Source organism: Puma concolor, chromosome D3 (genome assembly GCF_028749965.1).
Source record: "Puma concolor isolate L17-30 chromosome D3, mPumCon1.1.hap2, whole genome shotgun sequence".
Lineage (NCBI taxonomy): Eukaryota > Metazoa > Chordata > Mammalia > Carnivora > Felidae > Puma > Puma concolor.
The window spans coordinates 22588382-22608049 of NC_141678.1; the positions used below are offsets into that span (position 1 = coordinate 22588382).

Consider the following 19668-nt stretch of genomic DNA (forward strand, 5'->3'; position numbering starts at 1 on the left):
CCTTTACATGCATCCCTGAAGCAGACAGGGATTATAGTCAGGAAACGAAGGCTCAGTGAGGGGGAGTGCCTTGGCCAAAGGCTGAGAATCCTGTGGCAGAGTTAGAGCCAGCACCTGGGTTAGCTGCCAGGGGTGACCCGGCCCTGTGTTGCAAGGGAGGAGAGGGCCAATGCAGGCAGGTGTGTTTCTGCCAGGGAGGTCCAGCCTGGGCCAGAGGGCACACAGTGGGGCACAGTGGCACTGACCAGAGCCTGAGGAAGCTGCCTCTTTGTGGGTTGGGACAGTGCCAGCTCCGCTCCATGCCTACCGTGTGCCAGGCCCAAGCTGATGCGGGAAGCATCATCCCCTGTTTACTAATGAGGAGGGGGAGGCCTAGGGCAGGAAGTGATTTGTCATGTCTCACAACATAAAGAGGGGAAGGTAAGACGTGAAGTGGGGTTCAGGGGCGCCTGGCTGGCTCAGTTGGTTAAGCATCTGATTCTTGGTTTCAGCTCAGGTCATGACCTCACAGTTCATGAGTTCAAGCCCTGCATTGGGCTCTGCACTGGCAGTGTGGAGCCTGCTTGGGATTCTTTCTCTCTGTGCCTCCCTCACTCGCACTATCTCTCTCAAAATAAATAAACTCAAAGAAAAAAAGACGTGAAATGGTGTTCACCAATCCAGATAGGCCAGGTGCTGAGCACACTGGGTGAGCAGGCTTCACACTTGGTGACCTCAGAGAGCAGGCTTGAGCCGATGGCATTCAGCTAACATTGGCGATCTCTGCTCTTAGCCACCGGGGGGTAGTGTTGAGCCAACTGTGTCTCTTTCCCTGTGGCAGAAGCAGGAACCAGGCCCCTCAGCATCCCGCTCACGAAGGCTGGTTTTATAGGCGGGGTGAGGCAAAATTCACTGGGCCTGAGCTATTTGTGGGCCCATCTGGAGCAGCAGAAAGAGGTGGTCCCACCTTGGTTCGGATCCTGGTTCTGCCACTTGCCTGGCTTTCTTTCTAAACCCTTGCGGGCTCCATCTTCTATCCCGTGCCTGCCACCCTAGTAAGGGCCTCCATCATCTCTTGCTTGCATTATTAGAAAGGAGTCCATGAGTCTCCCTGTGCCCATTCCTGCCACCTCCCATGAGAGTCCACAGGACAGCCAGACAAAATCTTTCTGAAATGAAAATCTGATCATCACTTCCTGTATAGGCCCTTCACTGGCTCCTCATTTCTCCCCCAGGGAAAGTTCAGTTTCATTGGTGGCTTATAAGGCTCTCTGTGACCTGGCTATGACACCCTCATTGCAGTTTCACCCAATGACTTGAATTCTATCAACGACTTGAATTCAATCTATCAGACTGGTTTCTGCGTCCCTGCTTTTGCTCATGCTGTTCCCTCAGTCTAGGACTCCCTTCCCAGTCTTGTTCTGTTCACCCTCAAGGTCCTTAGGGCCTTCTTTGCCTATCCAACCCCCCTAGTCTCTAGCAGAGTTAGAGTCTCTTCTGCATGCTCTTGGAGCAACAGGGCCAGTGTTTATCATGCAGTAGAGTCATTATCTGCCTTGTGTCTGTCTCCTATTCCCCACCAGCCACCAGTCCAGGCTACACTCCCCAGATGCTCAATAAAGCCTTGCAAAAACAATAGATAACCATTTACTGAGCACCTATGTAGGCCTGCTGCCCTTGTGCTATCTTGTTTAATCTTCATGGCAGCCTTGTCAAATAAATATAGTCATCTTGGTTATATAGGGGAGGAAAGTAAGTCTCAGAGACAGTTATTTGCTCAGTGATGGCATCAGGACTGGAATTCAGGGGGTGCCTGGGTGGCTCAGTCGGTTAAGCATCGACTTCAGCTCAGGTCATGATCTCACAGTTGTGGGTTCGAGTCTCGTGTTGGGCTCTGTGCTGACAGCTCAGAGCCTGGAGCCTGCTTCAGATTCTACCTATCTCTCCACCCCTCCCCAGTGCACACTCTGTCTCAAAAATAAATAAACATTAAAAAAAAAAAAAAAAGACTGGAATCTAGGATGTTTGACTCCAGAGCAAGGTGTCTCCCTTGCCCATCCACTCCCAGAAGTTGGGTCATACCAGGAGCATTGCCAAAAAGCGGAGCATAACAGCATGACTCAGCACCAGCAAGAGACCCAACGAGAGGGTTGGACAGCCACAGAACAGAGGAGTAGGAACCAGAAAGGAGTGGCTCGGCTAGCTGTGCCCTCGTCCTGGAGTGGATGGTAGGCTGGGTGACCAGCCTGACAATAACTGTAAAAGCCAACATTATTGGGGCACCTGGCTGGCTCAGCTGGAAGATCATAAAACTCTTGATCTTGGGGTGTAGAGATTACTTTAAAAAGTAAATAAACTTTAAAAAAATAAAATAAAAGCCAGCACTATTGGTCACTTACTGTGAGCCAGGCAGTGGGTGGTACTGGCTTCTAACCATTTCAGTAGCCCTATAAGAGGGGGATGTTATTTGCCCCAGTTTACAGGTGAGAAAACTGAGACTCAAAATCATACAGTACATTAAAGGTGAAGCCAGGATTCAAACCCAGGCACCCAGGCTATGTTTCAGTACCATCCATTTCTGAACTACTTGGGGATTATTTGCTCAGTGTTGGGAGAGGAATTAAGCTGCTTGGGTGGTTTTTTTGTGGTCACCCCCAGACTCAGCCTCCCCCACAGTACTCTTGGGCACTCCAGGTTTCCCAAGGGTGATAATAAAAACAGAGAGCAGTTTGGCATGAAGAACTCAGAATACTCAATACTCTTATGGTGCTCCCAGGTATTGTGAGAAGGGATATGCCAGCTCCTGCTCTGGAAAGTGTATAAGCTACCCTACTTTGCAGTCTCCTTCACTATCCACCCCCATGTTCCTATCACCATAGCAACCCATTCCTATGATAAGCAGCATATGAGAGAAGGAAGGAAAGAGATTATGAACTTGACCAGTCCAGTTTTGTCACCAACTCAGAGAGTTCTTTGAGATCTCCTCCAGCGAGAGTTTTGATTCTCCGTGGCTCTTGGCACTCCATGGTGCAGACATCAGAAGCAACTGTACCACCAACATCGTCATCACCACTGTTATACTTAATTTTATTCTTTGATCAAGAAAGGAAATTAAACAATGAGGAATATGTACCAGAAAAAAAAATTAGAGCTGCCAATTTCAGCCAGGTTGCAGAATACAAGCGTAGTATGCAAAAATCAGTTGTATTTCTACACATTGACACGGAACATTCAAAAAATGAAATTAAGAGGGGCGCCTGGGTGGCTCAGTCGGTTAAGGGCCCGACTTCAGCTGAGGTCACGATCTCGCGGTCCGCGAGTTCGAGCCCCGCGTCGGGCTCTGGGCTGATGGCTCAGAGGCTGGAGCTTGCTTCCGATTCTGTGTCTCCCTCTCTCTCTGCCCCTCCCCCGTTCATGCTGTGTCTCTCTCTGTCTCAAAAATAAATAAACGTTAAAAAAAAATGAAATTAAGAACACAATTTCATTTACATCAGCATCAAAAAGTAAAATACTCAAGAATAACCTTAACTAAAGTAGTGCACGATTTGTACACTGAAAACCACAAAATATTGTTGAAGGAAATTAAAGACTACATAAGTGAAAAGACACCTATGTTTATGTTTCAGAAGGCTTAATACTGTGAAGGTGGCAATATTCCCTAAAGTGATCCACAATTTCAGTGCAATCTCTACCAAAATCCCAGCTGCTTTTTTTTGCAGAAGTGGACAAGCTGATCCCAAAGTTCATGTGGAAACACAAGGGACTCAGAATAGCCCAAACAATCTTGGAAAAGTAAAATGAAGTTAGGGAGGACTCACACTTCCTGATTTCAAATTTAATACTAAGCTGCTGTAGTCAAAAACAATGTGGTACTGGCATAACGATAGACATACAGACCAATGGAATAGAATTGAGAGTCCAAAAATCCACTCAACTATGGTCAAGTGATTTTCAACAAGTGTACAAAGACCATTCAATGGGAAAAGAATAATCTCTTCAACAAATAGTGCTGGGACAAGTGTACTACAACATGGATGAACCTTAAAAACATTATGCCAAGTGAAAGAAGCCAGTCTCAAAAGACTCTATGATTCTCTTCATATGAAATATCCGGAACAGGGAAATCTATAGAGATAGAAAGTAGATTTGTAGTTGCCAAAGGCTGGAGTAGGGGAGCAGGGAATGAGAAATGACTGCTAACGGGTACAGGGGTTGTTTTTGGGGGGGGGGGTGATGAAAATGTTCTGTAATTAGATAGTAGTGATAGTTGCACAACCTTGTGAATATACTAAAAATCACTGAATTTACACTTCAAGGATAGTGAATTTATGGTATGTGAATTATAACACCACAAGTTTTTAAATTTTTAAAAAATTATTTATTTTTGAGAGAGAGAGAGCGTGCAAGAGGAGGAGGGGCCGAGAGACAGGGAGAGAGAGGATCTGAAGCAGGCTACACGCTGAAAGCAGAGAGCCCAACACAGGGCTTGAACTCATGAACCATGAGATCATGACCTGAGCCAAAGTTGGATGTTTAACTGACTGAGCCACCCAGGCACTCCTAAAGTTTTTTAATTTAAGAAGGAGACAAAACTGCCCAAAAGTATAGATGGGAAGTATACTGTCTCAGATTGCTACCCAGAGTGTCATCAGAACTCTGGTGAGGCACCCCCAATTCCCCTCCACCTCCCCTTTTCAGGCCATCCCCATCTCACCTTACAGCCATCTGAACCCTTCCTACTTGCCTCTCCCCAGCAACAGTCACCCCATGGTGATGCTTCTCCTGGGCCCCCTCTGTACTCACCCAACTGGTTCTGGTATGACTTATTTAGGGGAAGGTGGGCAGAAATATGACCATGCTGGGGCCCAAGGGGCCTGAGGGGCAGCCTTTTCACATTTCCTAGTAACCGCCTAGAAGGAGGGATTCCAGGGCGTGGTGTGGGTGGCCCCATCTGCCCCCCGCCACTGTTTGCTTCTGTGGCTGTTGCCATGTTCCCCTGAGAGTTTGGCAAGCTAGTAGCTAAACACAATCTGGGGATTTACTTGGAGAAGACATGTACTGGGTTTGGGGGTTGGAGGTTCTCCTTTGCCAGGGCCTTTGTTTCAGAGGAGGAAAATTAATTCTGCTGGCCTCAAAACACTCTGTAGCCCGAGGGGTGTGGACCCAGGCTTCCTAGCACACGATGATGATTTAGACCATTTATTGAGCACTTACAATGTTCCAGACACAATGTGCCTGGAACAAATGTGCCTTCCAAGGGAAGGCGAGGTTGGGCTGTGGTTCTGCTGCAGGTTCCACAATCAAACAGGCTTGGGTTCATATCTTGGCTCCCCTTTTCCTGGCTGAGTGACCTCAGAAAATTTTCTTAATCTCTCTGATCTTCCATTTGTTTGTAGAATGGGGATACCCTCATCTATTTCCAAATGGTCCCATAACGATGCAATAATACTCAGAGGAAATGCTCCACAAATGGGAGACTGTGAGCTCCATGCAGGCAGAGACCTAATCCATCTTGTTTACTGCAATATCTCCAGCATTGCACACACTCCTCACTTTCCCACCCCCATGACTTTGCCCATGCTGGTCCCTCCACCTGGAATGCCCTTTCCTCTACTCCAATCCACTAACTCACATCCTTCCTTTCGCTCAAATACCACTTGCATCCCATTGGGGTGACTTCTGTGTCTGGGTCCTCTCCCTGATTAGGACGGAAACTCCTGGAGCTGAGACTGTGCAACAACAGAGCACTTAATTGCCTGGGCTTAACTCTGGCTAAGTTACTTAACTTCTCTATACCTCAGTTTGCTTGTCTGTAAAACGGGCTTAATAATGGTACCTACCCCTAGGGGTGTTCTGAGGCTTCAACGAGGTAATGCATTTAGGATGGAGCTTGGCATGGGATACGCCTTCAATAAGTGTAGTGAACCTGCACTGTTCAATATGGTAGCCACAAACCACATGGGGTGATTTAAAGTAAAATTCATTAAAATTAATCAAAATTGAATTTAATTCAATTCACACTTATATTTCCCAGCCTCACTAACCATTTTCCTATCTAACTAGAAGCTACCAAGTATGTCCAATAGGACACCCAAATACAGAACATTTCCATCATTGTGGAAAGTTCTATTGGATGCTGCTATGAATGATGATGCCGTGGGCGCAATAGGCACTCCTCCTGACTCTCCCTGCCCTGCCTCTGATGTCCCTAGAAATAACTGGGGCACCTCACATTAGAGGGATGAGGGAGAGAAAGGAGACTGGTGGGAAATGGGCAGGATTAGGGGCTAATGAGAGAGCAGTGGAGAAACCCAATCTCCATCTGCCACCAGTCTGGCAGGAAGTGGGTGTGGACAGCAGCCGGGGCTTTGCAGAAAGACGCTGGAATGTGAAGTGGGGTGGGGCTGAGGTGTGGAGTTACCTAACTGCTCCTGAGTATGCCTGGCCAGGTGCCTCAGATGGAAGGAGATGGCCAAAGATGTCCCCCCTTCTCCTGGGCCAGACTCTATCAGGGCCCAGAGCAAAGAAGGTGTGCAGCACTAACTGATGTCAGCTGGCCTAAAGAAGTCCCAAGATAGTCCAGGGATGGGAACACAGGATGCTTACAGACAGGGAACCTGGGAGAGCCCTGGGCTAGCCCAGGGGCCATTTCAGCCCACCTGGACCACCTCAAGTCCTGGAAGAGGTGACCACATGGATATGCTGTGATCTCAAGCAGATGCACCTCTGGTTTCTTTATAGGTAGCCATTGACAATGTGGCCTCTGCTTTCTTGGAGTTTCTGGCAGCTGGACAAGAATAATCCCTTAGATGTTATGACCCTTGACAGTCTATATGTCTCCTTAGATCTTCTCTCTGACTGCATAAGGACAGGGCAAGCACTGATAGCCCCATTCCATAAATGAGACAAGCGACACTCAGAGATGTTATCCTGAAGGGGATGTCTCATAGAGGAATGGGGAGGAGGGCCGGGCCTCGCAGGCATTTCTAATGGTGGAACATCAAGCAGCATGACAGAAATCAAAAGGCAGGGAAATCCTCTGGGCTTCCTTCATCACCTCGCATACTTGGTGGACACCCCTCACTGATCAGGCGTTTGAAATCCGAAGGGTGCCTGGGTGGCTCAGTAGGTTAAGCATCCGACTTGACTCTGTCTCCTTAGATCAGGTGACAGATTTTGGCTCAGGTCATGATCTCACAGTTTGTGAGTCTGAGCCCTGTGTTGAGCTCTGTGCTGACAGTATGGAACTTGCTTGGGATCCTCTCTCTCTCCCTCTCCCTCTCTGCCCCTACCCAGCTTGTGCACACTCTCTGTTAAATAAATAAACATTTAAAAAATCTCAAAAAACACCCTCACTGTCTCCCAAGACTATCAATATGCACCACCTCTCCCTTAGGGCCCAGGGCATGAGGGATCGCAGTGATGGGAAAGCAGGCAACAGGGTGGGGGTGCTCAGCCCTTCCTCATGCTGAAGGTTCAGGGTCAGCATTGCATCATAGAAATCCTATGATCCTGTGGAAAAAAACAAACCTTCAGCAAGGACACATTTGAGTTCCATTTTTCTGCCCTAGCCTGTCTCTTCTTAAATATGGATGCTTGGTGAAAAAGGATGTGAGTTTCCCACCCCCAACAAACTGAATGAATTATTTACTGGATTGGCCAAGTCCCTGACTCTTACCAGTCAGAGCTGGGTGTAGGGGGTGACCTTTGCATAACTCCAGGTGTGGTGTCTCTTCATTAGGGAGATGGGGAGACTGAGGATGGGAGAGAAAGAGTGCCTGCAGGGAGAAGTCCTCACTCCTCCTGACATTGCCCCCTTCTCTAGAGGTCTGGGAGCATGGATGGAGGTTTTACAGGCACCCAGCCTGGACAACCATGCCCTCTGGCATGCTATCCTGTGCCCGCCTGCCCCCCAGACCTGTCTCAGAGCCAAGCACGGGACCTCACTTAATCCCAATTATGTAACGTGCAATCCAACAGTTGGCTAAGGAGGAGGGGCCTGGAGCCACACCCAGGAGTGGGGCAAAAGGCTCTAGCTGGGTCAGGGCCACAGATCAAGCTTGGCTTCTGCCTGAAGCGTCCCCCACTCCTCCAGCCGCAACCAGACACCATGAGTGGCCGAGTCGGAGACCTGAGCCCCAAGCAGGCAGAGACCCTGGCCAAGGTGAGAGACCCTTTCCCTGGACCCCCAGAAGAAAAGGGTTGAGGGGCAAGGGGAGGAGGTGGCCAGAGCCCTGGCCCACTCTGTTGGCTTAGAGTGTCTTTGATATTTTCCCTTTATTGTCACCTTACCCAGGGCCATGCTCCAAAGCGGCCAGTGACATCAGCTCTGTCCAGGGCAGGAGTTGATGGAACAGTACCGCATCCAAGCAATAATAGTGTGTGCGCCAGATCAAACTTGACTTCTCATGTAGGAATCAGAACTAGAGAGCTCTACCAAACAGCTGCCCCCTTCCTATCCCTCCCAGGCCCCTTAGGTGGGAGACTAAGGATGCTAATGGTCTGCACCTCTGAGTCTGTTCCCCCTCCTTCCCCAGGACCCTGAAAGACAACCTGTCTGGAAGAGCGAGATAGGGCAGGGTGTGTTGTCATCCCCATGGTCAATGGGGAAGGGGACACGTAATCACTAACCATGCTTTTGTAGAAAATGGAATGAAAAAAGGCAGAAGCCTTGGTGAGTCAGCACATGGAAAGAACTATGGATACCTCCATACTCCAATCCACTTGCCCACATCCCACCCACTCATTTATCCTTTCTTTCATCCAACCCTGCACCCCACCCACCCATCTATCCATCCCCCCTGCTCTCTATTCACCCACCAATCTCTTCTTTCTCTACTCAACTATCTCTCTCTCCTTCCATCCATTGATTTCTCCTTCCTTCTTTTTCCATCCACCCACCCATTCCTCTATTCATTCTTCTTTCTATTCATTTACTTAGCATCTATCCTTACTTGCATTCACCTACCCATCTATCCATATATCCATCCAATAATCCATCTCTCCTTCTACCCATCTGCCCACCCATCCTTCCACCATTATGCACCAGACTGCATGTGTAAGAGAAGGGATGATGAAAATAATTATTGGGTCTGGAGGCAAAGGCTAAGTGCAGAAGCCACTTTAACCAGCATCTCCCTTCCCAGTTCCGAGAAAATGTGCAGGATGTGTTGCCTGCCCTGCCCAATCCTGATGACTATTTCCTTCTGCGCTGGCTCCGAGGTGAGGGCAGAGGTTGGGGGGTGGGGGGCGGATCAGGTTGAGGGGCAGCAAGAGGGGCCTTGTCCCAACTGTTCCACAACAACTCATGGCTCTCAGAATCCAGCCATGCCATCTCACTTCATATGTTCAGGTCCAGGAGAAGGGAGGGTGCAGAGAATGAAGGTCCTTCCCCGGGCCCCCAGTGCCATGCCTAGCTCCTCACAGCCCAGAACGAGGACGAGGTAACCACAAGGTAGCCTCTCTGTCGCCTCACACCTTCCTTCCATCTTCACACAGCTCGAAATTTTGACCTGCAGAAATCAGAGGCCATGCTCCGCAAGGTGAGACGCATCCACCCCCGGAGATTTGGGGAAAGGCTTTGTGGGGGGCAATCCATGTCTTGAGCCCCCATCTCAGAGGTGCTGGGAGCCTGTGAGACCTTACCTCTCCTCTCTCTTTCAGTACATGGAGTTCCGGAAGTCCATGGACATTGATCACATCCTTGATTGGCAGCCCCCAGAGGTGAGCCAACCGTCCCCCCCCCCACACACACACATCCCAAGTTTTTACAGACACAGCGTTCAAACAGCCTCTGGCTCACTGGAAAGCTTGAGTGAAGGCCAGAAAGCCTGGGAAGCTTGTGGAACTGCCCACAGGCCTACAGGCACCTCTCCTATGATAATTATGAATATTTCCTGGGTGTTTATGAGATTCTGACCTGAGTTAAAACTTTAGCCGCATGAACTTATTTAGTCCTCACAGCTCAGTGAGGTGGGTGCAAGTGTTCCCATTTTACAGATGCAGACACTGAGGTCCAGCAAAGGTTAAGCAGCCTACCCAAAGTCCCACAGCCCCAATGTGGAGCTGGGATTTGAATTCATGAAGCTGGGTTCTTCACCACCACAGTCAGCTTGTGCCTCTGAACCCTCACCTCTAGGGTCTTGCTCAGAACATCCTGTCTGATGGGAAAGAAACTTAACCCACTAAGGAGTTGGAGAGAACAGTCCCACCCACTGGCACCTTAGTAAAACAATGGACATGGTTGCATTTGTAGAGCGTGAACTGTGGGCCAGTCACTGATACTGGGGAGTTTCCCCAACAGTCCCCTAAGGGAGGAAGTATCTAAACCATTTTACAGAAGAGGGAATGGAATGGGACTCAGAGAGATAGTGTCACTTGTTCAAGGATGCACAACAAGGAAGCAGTAGTGTCTGTATTTGAACCAGACATGTTGACCTTCAGAATCCATGTTTCCCATCACTAAACCTAACTTCTCCCAATGGAAAAGAATGTGGGAGATGTTGGGGGGGGGGTACTCCAGAACATTAAGGACTCCAGAAGCCTTCAGCCAGGCCCAGGTAAGGCCTGGCTCTGCCATGTACTCATTGTAAGGCCCTCCCCTGAAGGTCCCTTAGTTTTCTCACCTGGACAATAGTGCCACCTTCAGGGAAGGGACAGTGATTGTATCATGTTGTGTGTAGGCTTGGGCCACCCAAGTTAACCTAGTCTGGGGGTCTCCGGGAGGTGAATAATGCCAAGTTCTGTGTATCTTTTCCATGCCCAGGTGATCCAGAAGTACATGCCTGGAGGCCTGTGTGGCTATGACCGGGATGGCTGCCCCGTGTGGTATGACATCATTGGACCGCTTGACCCAAAGGGCCTGCTCTTCTCAGTCACCAAGCAGGACTTGCTTAAGACCAAGATGAGGGACTGCGAGCGCATCTTGCATGAGTGTGACCTGCAGACAGAGCGGGTAAGGCCAGCTCCTGTGTGGGGAGGTGAGGCTGCCAGGGAACATGGTCCCAGGAATACAACTGTGCTCTCTACTATCACCATCAAAGGACTCTGGAGTTAAATTTCAGCTCTGCTGCTTCCTAGCTGTGTGGTCTTGGAGAGTGGTCTCCCCTCTCTGAGCCTGTTCCTCACCTATAAATAATAAATAATGGTTGCAAAGATTAAATGAGATAATGCAAATGTATGGCCCAGCACACAGAGCCTCATGCATATTTCTCAACCCTAGTTACTGGTATTCCCTCTGAGGCTGCCCCTTCTGTTCCTTCTGTCTGGATAACTCTACTTCCAGCACACCCCTACCTCCCACACTCCCCTTGGCTCTTTCCCTTCTATCTTTCATGTCTCAAACTTAGATGTCACCTTCTCTGATGTCCCCGTCATATATGGGTTAACATATATTCTCACAGTTCCTGTGCTGTTTATTTGCAGCATCTATCTCAGAACTTATAGTGATCTAGTTGCTTGTCAGTCTCTCTAAGCAGGCTGTGAACCCTTTGAGGACCAGAACTGTGGATTATTGAGTATTATATGTTATACTCTCAGTGTCTGGCACAAAATAGGTGCTTCATAAATATCAGTTGGACAAATGGAGGGATGAATGGTTGATTGAATGGCAGTAAGAAAGGATGGATGGGTGAATTGATGGATGGGTGGGCCAATTAATGGATGAATGGACAAATGGATGGATGGATGGATGGATTATAAATGGATAATGGATGAATGGATGGAGGGATGGGTGGGTGGATGTGTGGGTAAATGCATTCACTGTTTTGTTCACTTGTTCAGAGTAGGGGACAGGAAGAATCTCTGAGGGGTCATGTGCTAGGGTCACCATTTCCCAAGTTTTGAGCCTGCACCCTAAACCTGGGTACTGGTCTTTGTTTTCATCCTTGCAGCTGGGAAAGAAGATTGAGACCATTGTGATGATATTTGACTGCGAGGGCCTGGGACTGAAGCACTTCTGGAAACCTCTGGTGGAAGTGTACCAAGAGGTGAGGAGAAGGCCCCTGGGTGACCCCTGCCTACTTTAATGATGAGTTCGGTCTGCAGTGACCTTCTTGCTCACTCAGAGCCAGGATTTGGTAAAAGACAGTGGACTTTCTGGGCCCCAGCACCTAAATGGCTCAGGACCTAAATGGCCTTAATGTGTTTCCTGAAAGAGCCCACAAATCAGGCCTCAGATTCAACACTGTACTGACACTACCAGGACCACCTTCTGCCAACCCTTCCCAGCTCTGTCATCCCTAGCTCTGTGACTCCAGCAAGTCACTTCACCCCTCCATGTTTCAGTTTCCTCACCTACAAAATGGGGACACTGATATTCTGCATTTCAAAGGGATGTGGGGATATTCCAGTGAGTTGATATATAAAATGTGTACACAGTGCTTGGCAAATAATGAACATTTAATATATAATAGTCATTAATATTGCTATACTATAATTACTATAAGATTTACTCTAAAAATAATTATTATTAAAATGTGGTTGTTATAGTCTGAGGTGCGAAGCTGTCCTCCAGAGGCCAGTGGAGGTGATGAAAAGAAGGGAAACCCTCTATCTCTCTTTGAACACTCCAGATGGGAGATTGCAAAGGTGATGGGGATAGGAGAAGATGAGATGTAGGCTCTGATGGGGTCTTTCTTGGTTCCACAGTTCTTTGGCCTCCTTGAAGAGAATTACCCGGAGACCCTGAAGTACATGCTCATTGTGAAAGGTGTGGCAAGTGACTTCACTTTTTCGTACCTCTGTTTCCTCATTTGAGCCCTGGGGACAACAAAAGTGCCTTCTTTCCTGGGTAGTAGTGAGGCAGGTTGGTTGCTTGGCTTCATAAAAATCACTTAGAGTGCTTGGAACAAAGTAAGTGCTCCATAAATAGCGATTTCTATGGTTGGCCTTACTGCAAGAAGAGGCAGTTCCAACACTAGCTCTTCTAGGAATCCTCCCTCTTATCTCCCACCCACATTGATCTCTCCATTCCCAAACTGCTTGTGGTACTGGCATCTGGAACATTCAAGTCTGGCCTCTCCTGTCTGCTGTCTTCTGGAGGCCTCTAGTTGTCTTATGTGTGTTCATCCTGGTTTTTTTCCTGAGTTGTCTGCTCCTTGAAGGCAGGGCCTCTGATTTTCAACTTCTGTTGTATCTTTTGTAGGCCTGGGACCATGTGGATGTTCAATAGGTATTTGTGTTGTTGTTTGAGTGGATTGGTAGATGGAAGGGTGTGTGGATATTTGATAGTTGGCTGGTTAATTGGTTGATTTGTTGATTAGCTGCTTAGTTGATTGTCTAGTTTACTGGCAAGTTGGTTGGCTGTCTAGTTGAATGACTGGTGTTTGGTTGGATAGTTTGGTTGGTTGGTTGGTTGGTTGGTTGATTGGGTGACTGGTTGGTTTGTTGTATAGTTGTTAGTTTGGTCGACTGAGTGATCAGCTGGCATTTTTGGTTGAGTAGGTAAGTGAGTAGCTAGTTGGCAGATTGGTTGGTTGGCTGACTGGTTTGTTGTTTGGCTAGATCTTCTGCTGGCTGCAGAAGGTAATTGGCTGGGTGGTTAGCTGGTTGCTTAACAGGCTGATGGGTTTTCTGGTTGGCTGATTTGATAATTGGTTGTTTGACTATTTGGTAGGTTGGCTGACTGGTTGGTGGTTAACTGGTGGGCTGAATAGAAGATAAGTTGATTGGCCATTCTGTTGGTTTGTTGATAGATTGGATGAATGGTTGGGTGGTTGGTTGCTTGCTTGCTTGTTGGCTGGTTGACCAGTTGTTGAATGGTTTGTCAGGTGCAGGGCATTTTCCAATTCATGACTCCTCCATATGATTGGCTATGAATGTTATGGAGAGAATGGCCCAATGGAATTATTTTCTCCTCCATTATCTCTGCTTATATCTCTCCAGCCACCAAACTGTTCCCTGTGGGCTACAACCTCATGAAGCCCTTCCTGAGTGAAGACACTCGCAGAAAAATTATAGTATTGGGAAGTAAGTAATTCCAGTTCTCTCCCCTGAGCTCTGTGCCACTTAGACTCAGAAATGTGTCCCCAAAAGTGAAGCAAAATGTATTTTACATGACAAAGTCTTTCCAGTTACCTCTGCTTCATTCCCTGTCTTTGGTGACTAAGGCCTTCACACCTTCTTCCTTATCAGTTTCAGTTTGGTTGATAGTCAATCAACCAATGAGCCTATGAGCCTCATTTTCCTTTCAACACTCAACACCTCAGTGCTTCTAAAGCCAATTTGGGCTGGGGAGGATGAGGAGGAACAGTAGAAGAGAAGATGTGATTCAGAGAAGGAAAGGTCAATAAATGCCACTTATGTGCTGTATGGTCCCCCACAAGGTCCTTGACCTCATAAGGCTTTAAAGTCTCCTTGAGAGGGGAACCTGGGTGACTCAGTAGGTTAAGCATCCAGCTTTGGCTCAGGTCATGATCTCATGATTCGTGGGTTTGAGCCCCACATCAGGCTCTGTGCTGACAGCTCAGAGCCTGGAGCCTGCTTTGGATTCTGTCTCCCTCCCTCTCTACCCCTCCCCCACTCATGCTCTGTCTCTCTCAAAAATAAACATTTTTAAAAAATAAAGTCTTCTTGAGACAATTAGATAATTCTTATCTTCATTACTCATGACTGGAAGACCCTCAAAAATGTGCCAACCCATCACCTAGGAGGAAACATGTTTCCATAGCAACATAATGTTGGAAGACACTTCCTGCAGTCTGAGGCCTGGGAAGCTGAGGAATTGGCCCTGGAAGCCTAATCCTTGTAGGGTTTCTCCCCAAGCTCAGGTCCCCCTGGTGGGAATGAGGGGCTGACAAGTCCCCTCCATGCCTGGTAACAACTCTTCAACCCCTCTGCCCACAGGCAACTGGAAGGACGGTTTGCTGAAACTAATCAGTCCCGAGGAACTGCCTGTTCAGTTTGGGGGGACTCTGACTGACCCAGATGGGAACCCCAAATGTTTAACTAAGGTATGAAGAACCCCAGACAGGGGAGGGGAAAGGAATAGAGCTGAGTTCCTTTCTCACCCATTCATTCATTCCACAAATGTCTATGGAGAAACCCCTGTGAGCCAGGTATTGAGCTAGACAGTCCCAGCCCTACCATCACCGAGCTCTCAGAAGCTGTATAGGCAAACAAGAAATGAGGAAAATTTGACTCAGAGGGATGAACTGGAAGGGGAAGTTTCCAGAAGAGGCCTTGACCCTGTAGGGTCAGGGAAGGTTCCCCAGGGGGTGGGAGAAGACAGGGTGAGCAGGATACTTCCAGAAGATGTTGAAAGCATCTCAAGCAGATGAAACAGCACAAACAATGCAATGGCCAAAAGAGAGAAGCAGCCCATTTTGTCCTGTGTCTGCAGATTAACTACGGTGGGGAGATCCCCAAGTCCATGTATGTGCGGGACCAAGTGAAGACTCAGTATGAGCACTCAGTGCAGATCAACCGTGGCTCCTCACACCAGGTGGAATATGAGATTCTGTTCCCAGGCTGTGTCCTCAGGTAAGCGCCAGGCCACCAACCCATCCCTGGCTGTGTCTTAGACCCTCAAGTTCCCATCAGACTGAGCAGGAACTTGTCCTCCTCCCGCTCATCCAGGTGGCAGTTCTCATCCGATGGTGCAGACATTGGTTTTGGTGTTTTCCTGAAGACCAAGATGGGGGAGCGACAGAGGGCTGGGGAGATGACAGAAGTGCTGCCCAGCCAGCGCTACAATGCCCACATGGTGCCTGAAGACGGGAGCCTCACCTGCTCAGAAGCTGGTGTATGTAAGTCTACACTGGCTGGGCCCCAGCTCTGGAAGGCCACCTGTCTCACAGTTTAGAGGGAGAAAAAGAGGATCAGTAACCACCCCCTTCCCCAGGAACATACAGCCTAGGTTAGTGCTATTCATTCACACAGTTGTTCATTCAGACCCCACTCTCAAGCATTTGCTACACACCAAGAGCCAGAGACACATAGGCCTTGCAGGGAGTGAGAGCACTCCAGACACAGGCAGAGAATAGGGCAGATGCAACATTTTTCAGGAGGAAACTGGGGCTCTGAGAAGTAAATCAACTTGTCCAGAGCCACAGAGCTGAGTGTGATGCCAGGGTCCCACCTCAGCTTCATGGTAGCTGCATTACACTGGGCAAAATCTTACCAATCCAGACCCTTAGCTTGCTAATCTGTGAAGCAGAGGTTACAAACCCTGCCTTTTGGGGTGGTTGTGAGGAAGTAGAGGGTGTGCACAGGCCTTATCCAGCATCTCACTTTATCCAAGGAGGCTGAGAGGCCTTTGACATTCTCAACTGCCCACCCCACACCTCTATCATGCGATGTCCAGGTGTAGAGACAATAGGATGGAATGGCCATTGTTCTCATTGTCGGTTGGAGCAACTAAAGCCAGCCTGGGCACATGCCAAGAGGAGGTCAGTGTCTGTTTACAGACATGGCTCAAGGGTGACAGCTCCCATGGGAAAGGGACAGGAGTAGTGAGAACTTGCCCCAGCTTAGCAAACACAGCAATTAGGAACAGAGCCTGTCATCCTTCCGGTGGCCAGGGCAGAGACATGGGGAGTATGAAGCCAGATCTAACTACCCATCTGTCCATTTTTTCCCCCAGATGTCCTGCGCTTTGACAACACTTATAGCTTTGTTCACGCCAAGAAGGTCAGCTTCACAGTGGAGGTGCTGCTCCCAGACGAGGGCATGCAGAAGTATGACAAGGAGCTCACCCCTGTCTAGGCAGCCCCCTAACTTCTCAGAGACCCCCGACCCTCTCCTTTGTCTATCTATATACTATCCCCTCAGAAATTGATCATTACTCCTCTTGACACTGAGACTAGTGTGTAGAGAAAAAGCTGCCTTGGGGAAGACTTATATGCTGTGGTTAGATCAGGAAAGGTATGAGAGGCACAGTTTTTGAGGATGCCAAGATTGCATAGGGGAAGAAGCAAGGCAGAAGCAAGAGGTGAATGTCACTGAAACCCAAGAAATAGGAAATGAATCCTTAGCTTTTGTCCTCACTTCTTCTAAGGCATTTGTGTGTGTGTTTGAATTTCTTCCCTATCATCTATGAGCCACGTGGGTTACAGGTATATCTAAATTCTTTCTTTTTACTTCTACTCCATATACAGTAGATGGTCAGTGTATACTTGTGAAGTTGAATTAAGGTAATGAGCAAGTAATTCACGGGTATGCCTGACAAGAAGGAACCTTACCCGGAGCAGGTTTCAGCACCTCGGACAGAGACAGGGCTGTGGAAGCAGGGGACTCTCCTGCAGGACCCAGGTGATCTAGCCCCCAGGTTTCTGGGAGTGGCTGCCCCCTCAGGTAGGTAGGAGATGCCTGCATAAGGCTTTGTCTGACTCAGCACACAGCTTTCCCAACCCATCACTCTGACCCTTACCCTTTTCCCTTGGAATTCACAGCTTATATTTTAAACAATTAAAGAAATTTTACTGGAAGCAAAGGAAGTCCTATCTGGTTCTAGCTGCTGCCTGGCAGTAAAAATTTAAAAATCGCAGCTATCATCTGGTAAGTGATGTCTTGCATATCACACATGGTGCCAAGTGCTTAATGAATTTAGCCCATTTCACACTCAAACCTTCCCTGGGACCACTTATCATGGCCATCTTATGGATAGAAAACTAAGGCTTAGAGAGGTGAAGTCACTCCCAACGTCATACAACTCTTAAGTGGCAGATTCAAGATCCAGGGTTTTTGTTGTTGCTGTTGTTGTTGTTGTTGTTTCTTTATTCCAAAGACATTGCTTTTAATTGTCCCTTAATACCACTTCCTAAGAGCCTACTTACACAAAGAAGGAGAGAAGGAATGATTTGTTTGTCCTAGAGCTTCCAGTAGATGTGTCCTTAGTTGACACCCAGGACAAAATATGTATTATGCCCATTGGGAAGCTGAGGCAATAGAGACCCACCAGTACTCAACTGCATAATGTTTGTTCAAGGAAACTCAAGGGAAAATGGGCCAGCTTCTAAACTTTATGCTTCTAAACCTTATGCTTCTAAACCTAGCATGCTGTCCACTGTTCACATGGCCTCTGAGAAGCATGACCTTCTGACACCCACTATGGCCCTGGGTGACTGAGGGAGAAGTAGGGTCTCCCCGATGTTCCTACTCCAAGTCAGGGACTTGGAGTCCCTCACTGGCTTGAGCCCTACATCCTGACACAACTCTTGCCAGGAGGAAACAAATTACACAGAGAACATGGGTGGGTGGGAACCAAAGGGCTAACTGGTCCTTGGGAATGGGTTGCCCAGGACCAAGGCTGCTGGAGTGAGCCAGAGTGGGAGGCCTGACTCTGAAACCAATCAAGCAAACGTTCAGCAGCAGCTAGCACTTTCCATCTGCGCTTACAGGTACAGGATTTTATCTCCACTTTATAGATGGGAAACTGAGCTCCCAAAAGGCACTGGCCTTGTTTCCTTTGGCCCATGCATGGCAGAAATAGCACTGAAGTTAAGGCTACCCTCCCCACCTGCTCACTCCCACCAAATTCATGTTACTACAGCAACATGCCAGAATAAGACTGCCAACTCTCAGAGGTGGGGAGGGTGAGGGAGGGAGAAAGAGAGGAAAAGGAGGAGAGGGTTGTCAGATTTATGGGGGGAAATGCAATATTTGGGACATACTTAAAATTTATTGTTTATCTGAAATTAAAACTTAATGGGACATCCTGTATTTTATCTGGCCACCCTACAAATGAGGGAGAAGGGAGGGTGAAGCAAGGGAGAAAGGGAAGAGGAGGATGGGCTCACTGTCTTGGAAGACTGTATTAGCATCAGCAATGTGGGCCAAGGGGTCCTTGGGAGAGGTTGGCTCAGGCATCAGTGGTGCATGGTAGATGGACATGGCGCTCTCACCCTTGCCCCCGAGGGAAAGGATTCCACATTGCAGAGGAGTCAGAAAGAGGATGAGGGGGTGGACCTTTGCACCCTCGAAGCTGAGGCAGCCATAAGCACCACTGGATGCCCTCATTTGCCTCACCTCCTCTACTGCTGCTCAGGGATATCACTTTGAGCAGAAGGGTACTTGCTACCAAAAGACAGGGCAGCACAGGGAGCCCAGGCCAGGGCTGGAGCTGAGAACCAAAAAGTGTCCCTCAGCATCTGCTGACACCCAGCCATGGCAAATCAGCTCCCACCTCATTTCCACCACCAGTGGAGAAACAGCCCTCCCCAGCTCCCAGCCTCACTCAGGGACCACTTAGCTCCAGTTCTGAATGTCCAGGAGGTGGTGTAGGGGGAGGGGAAAAGGCCCTACTTTGTTACCTTGGCTGACAGACACCCCATTACAGCGTCTGGTTCTACCATCCAGGTAGAACAGCAGTGGTCGGCAAGCAGTGTAGGGGCAGAAAGACTGAGGTCTGCATGCTCCCTACAGTGTGTGAAGGTCAATTACCTTTCAGTTCCAATGGCCCAGAACTGACTGGGAAGGAAAGGCCTCAGCTTCCCTTGGTAGCTACGGGCTGTTTCCCATAAGAGGGATAAAATTTGGCAGTCTGGGACACTTACCATGCAGACCCCAGGCCAGGGCAACCCACAGGCAGAGAACAAGCCAAATGGTGCCAAACAGGCACCTTCCTCAGGAAGCCACCACTGCAGTGGCCTCTCCAGAGAGCCCACTTTCACACCATGCAGTTAAGAGGTCCGATTTGACCCCCAACACACGGTGCTAACATACACAAGTGCCAGCCAGAGAGAGTTAACC

At 48.5% G+C, this 19668-nt stretch overlaps 1 protein-coding gene across 1 annotated transcript; it reads left to right on the forward strand.

Moving 5' to 3' along the window:
• The first annotated feature begins 7985 nt into the window (after positions 1-7985).
• Positions 7986-17414, forward strand: LOC112870355 (SEC14-like protein 3). The gene is made up of 12 exons (XM_025933515.2): positions 7986-8143; positions 9126-9201; positions 9478-9521; positions 9643-9702; positions 10745-10933; positions 11871-11966; positions 12628-12688; positions 13864-13947; positions 14824-14930; positions 15320-15459; positions 15556-15725; positions 16562-17414. The coding sequence occupies exons 1-12, from the start codon at positions 8090-8092 to the stop codon at positions 16681-16683; spliced, it is 1203 nt and encodes a 400-aa protein (XP_025789300.1). The 5' UTR covers positions 7986-8089; the 3' UTR covers positions 16684-17414.
• Positions 17415-19668: the final 2254 nt, after the last annotated feature.

Excerpts from the sequence above, each read along its gene's own strand:
- LOC112870355 (XM_025933515.2), top strand. The coding sequence starts at position 8,090 with ATGAGTGGCCGAGTCGGAGACCTGAGCCCCAAGCAGGCAGAGACCCTG. Across the intron at positions 9,202-9,477 it reads CCTTCTGCGCTGGCTCCGAG|CTCGAAATTTTGACCTGCAG; the intron begins GTGAGGGCAGAG and ends ATCTTCACACAG. Across the intron at positions 15,726-16,561 it reads CTGCTCAGAAGCTGGTGTAT|ATGTCCTGCGCTTTGACAAC; the intron begins GTAAGTCTACAC and ends TTTTTCCCCCAG.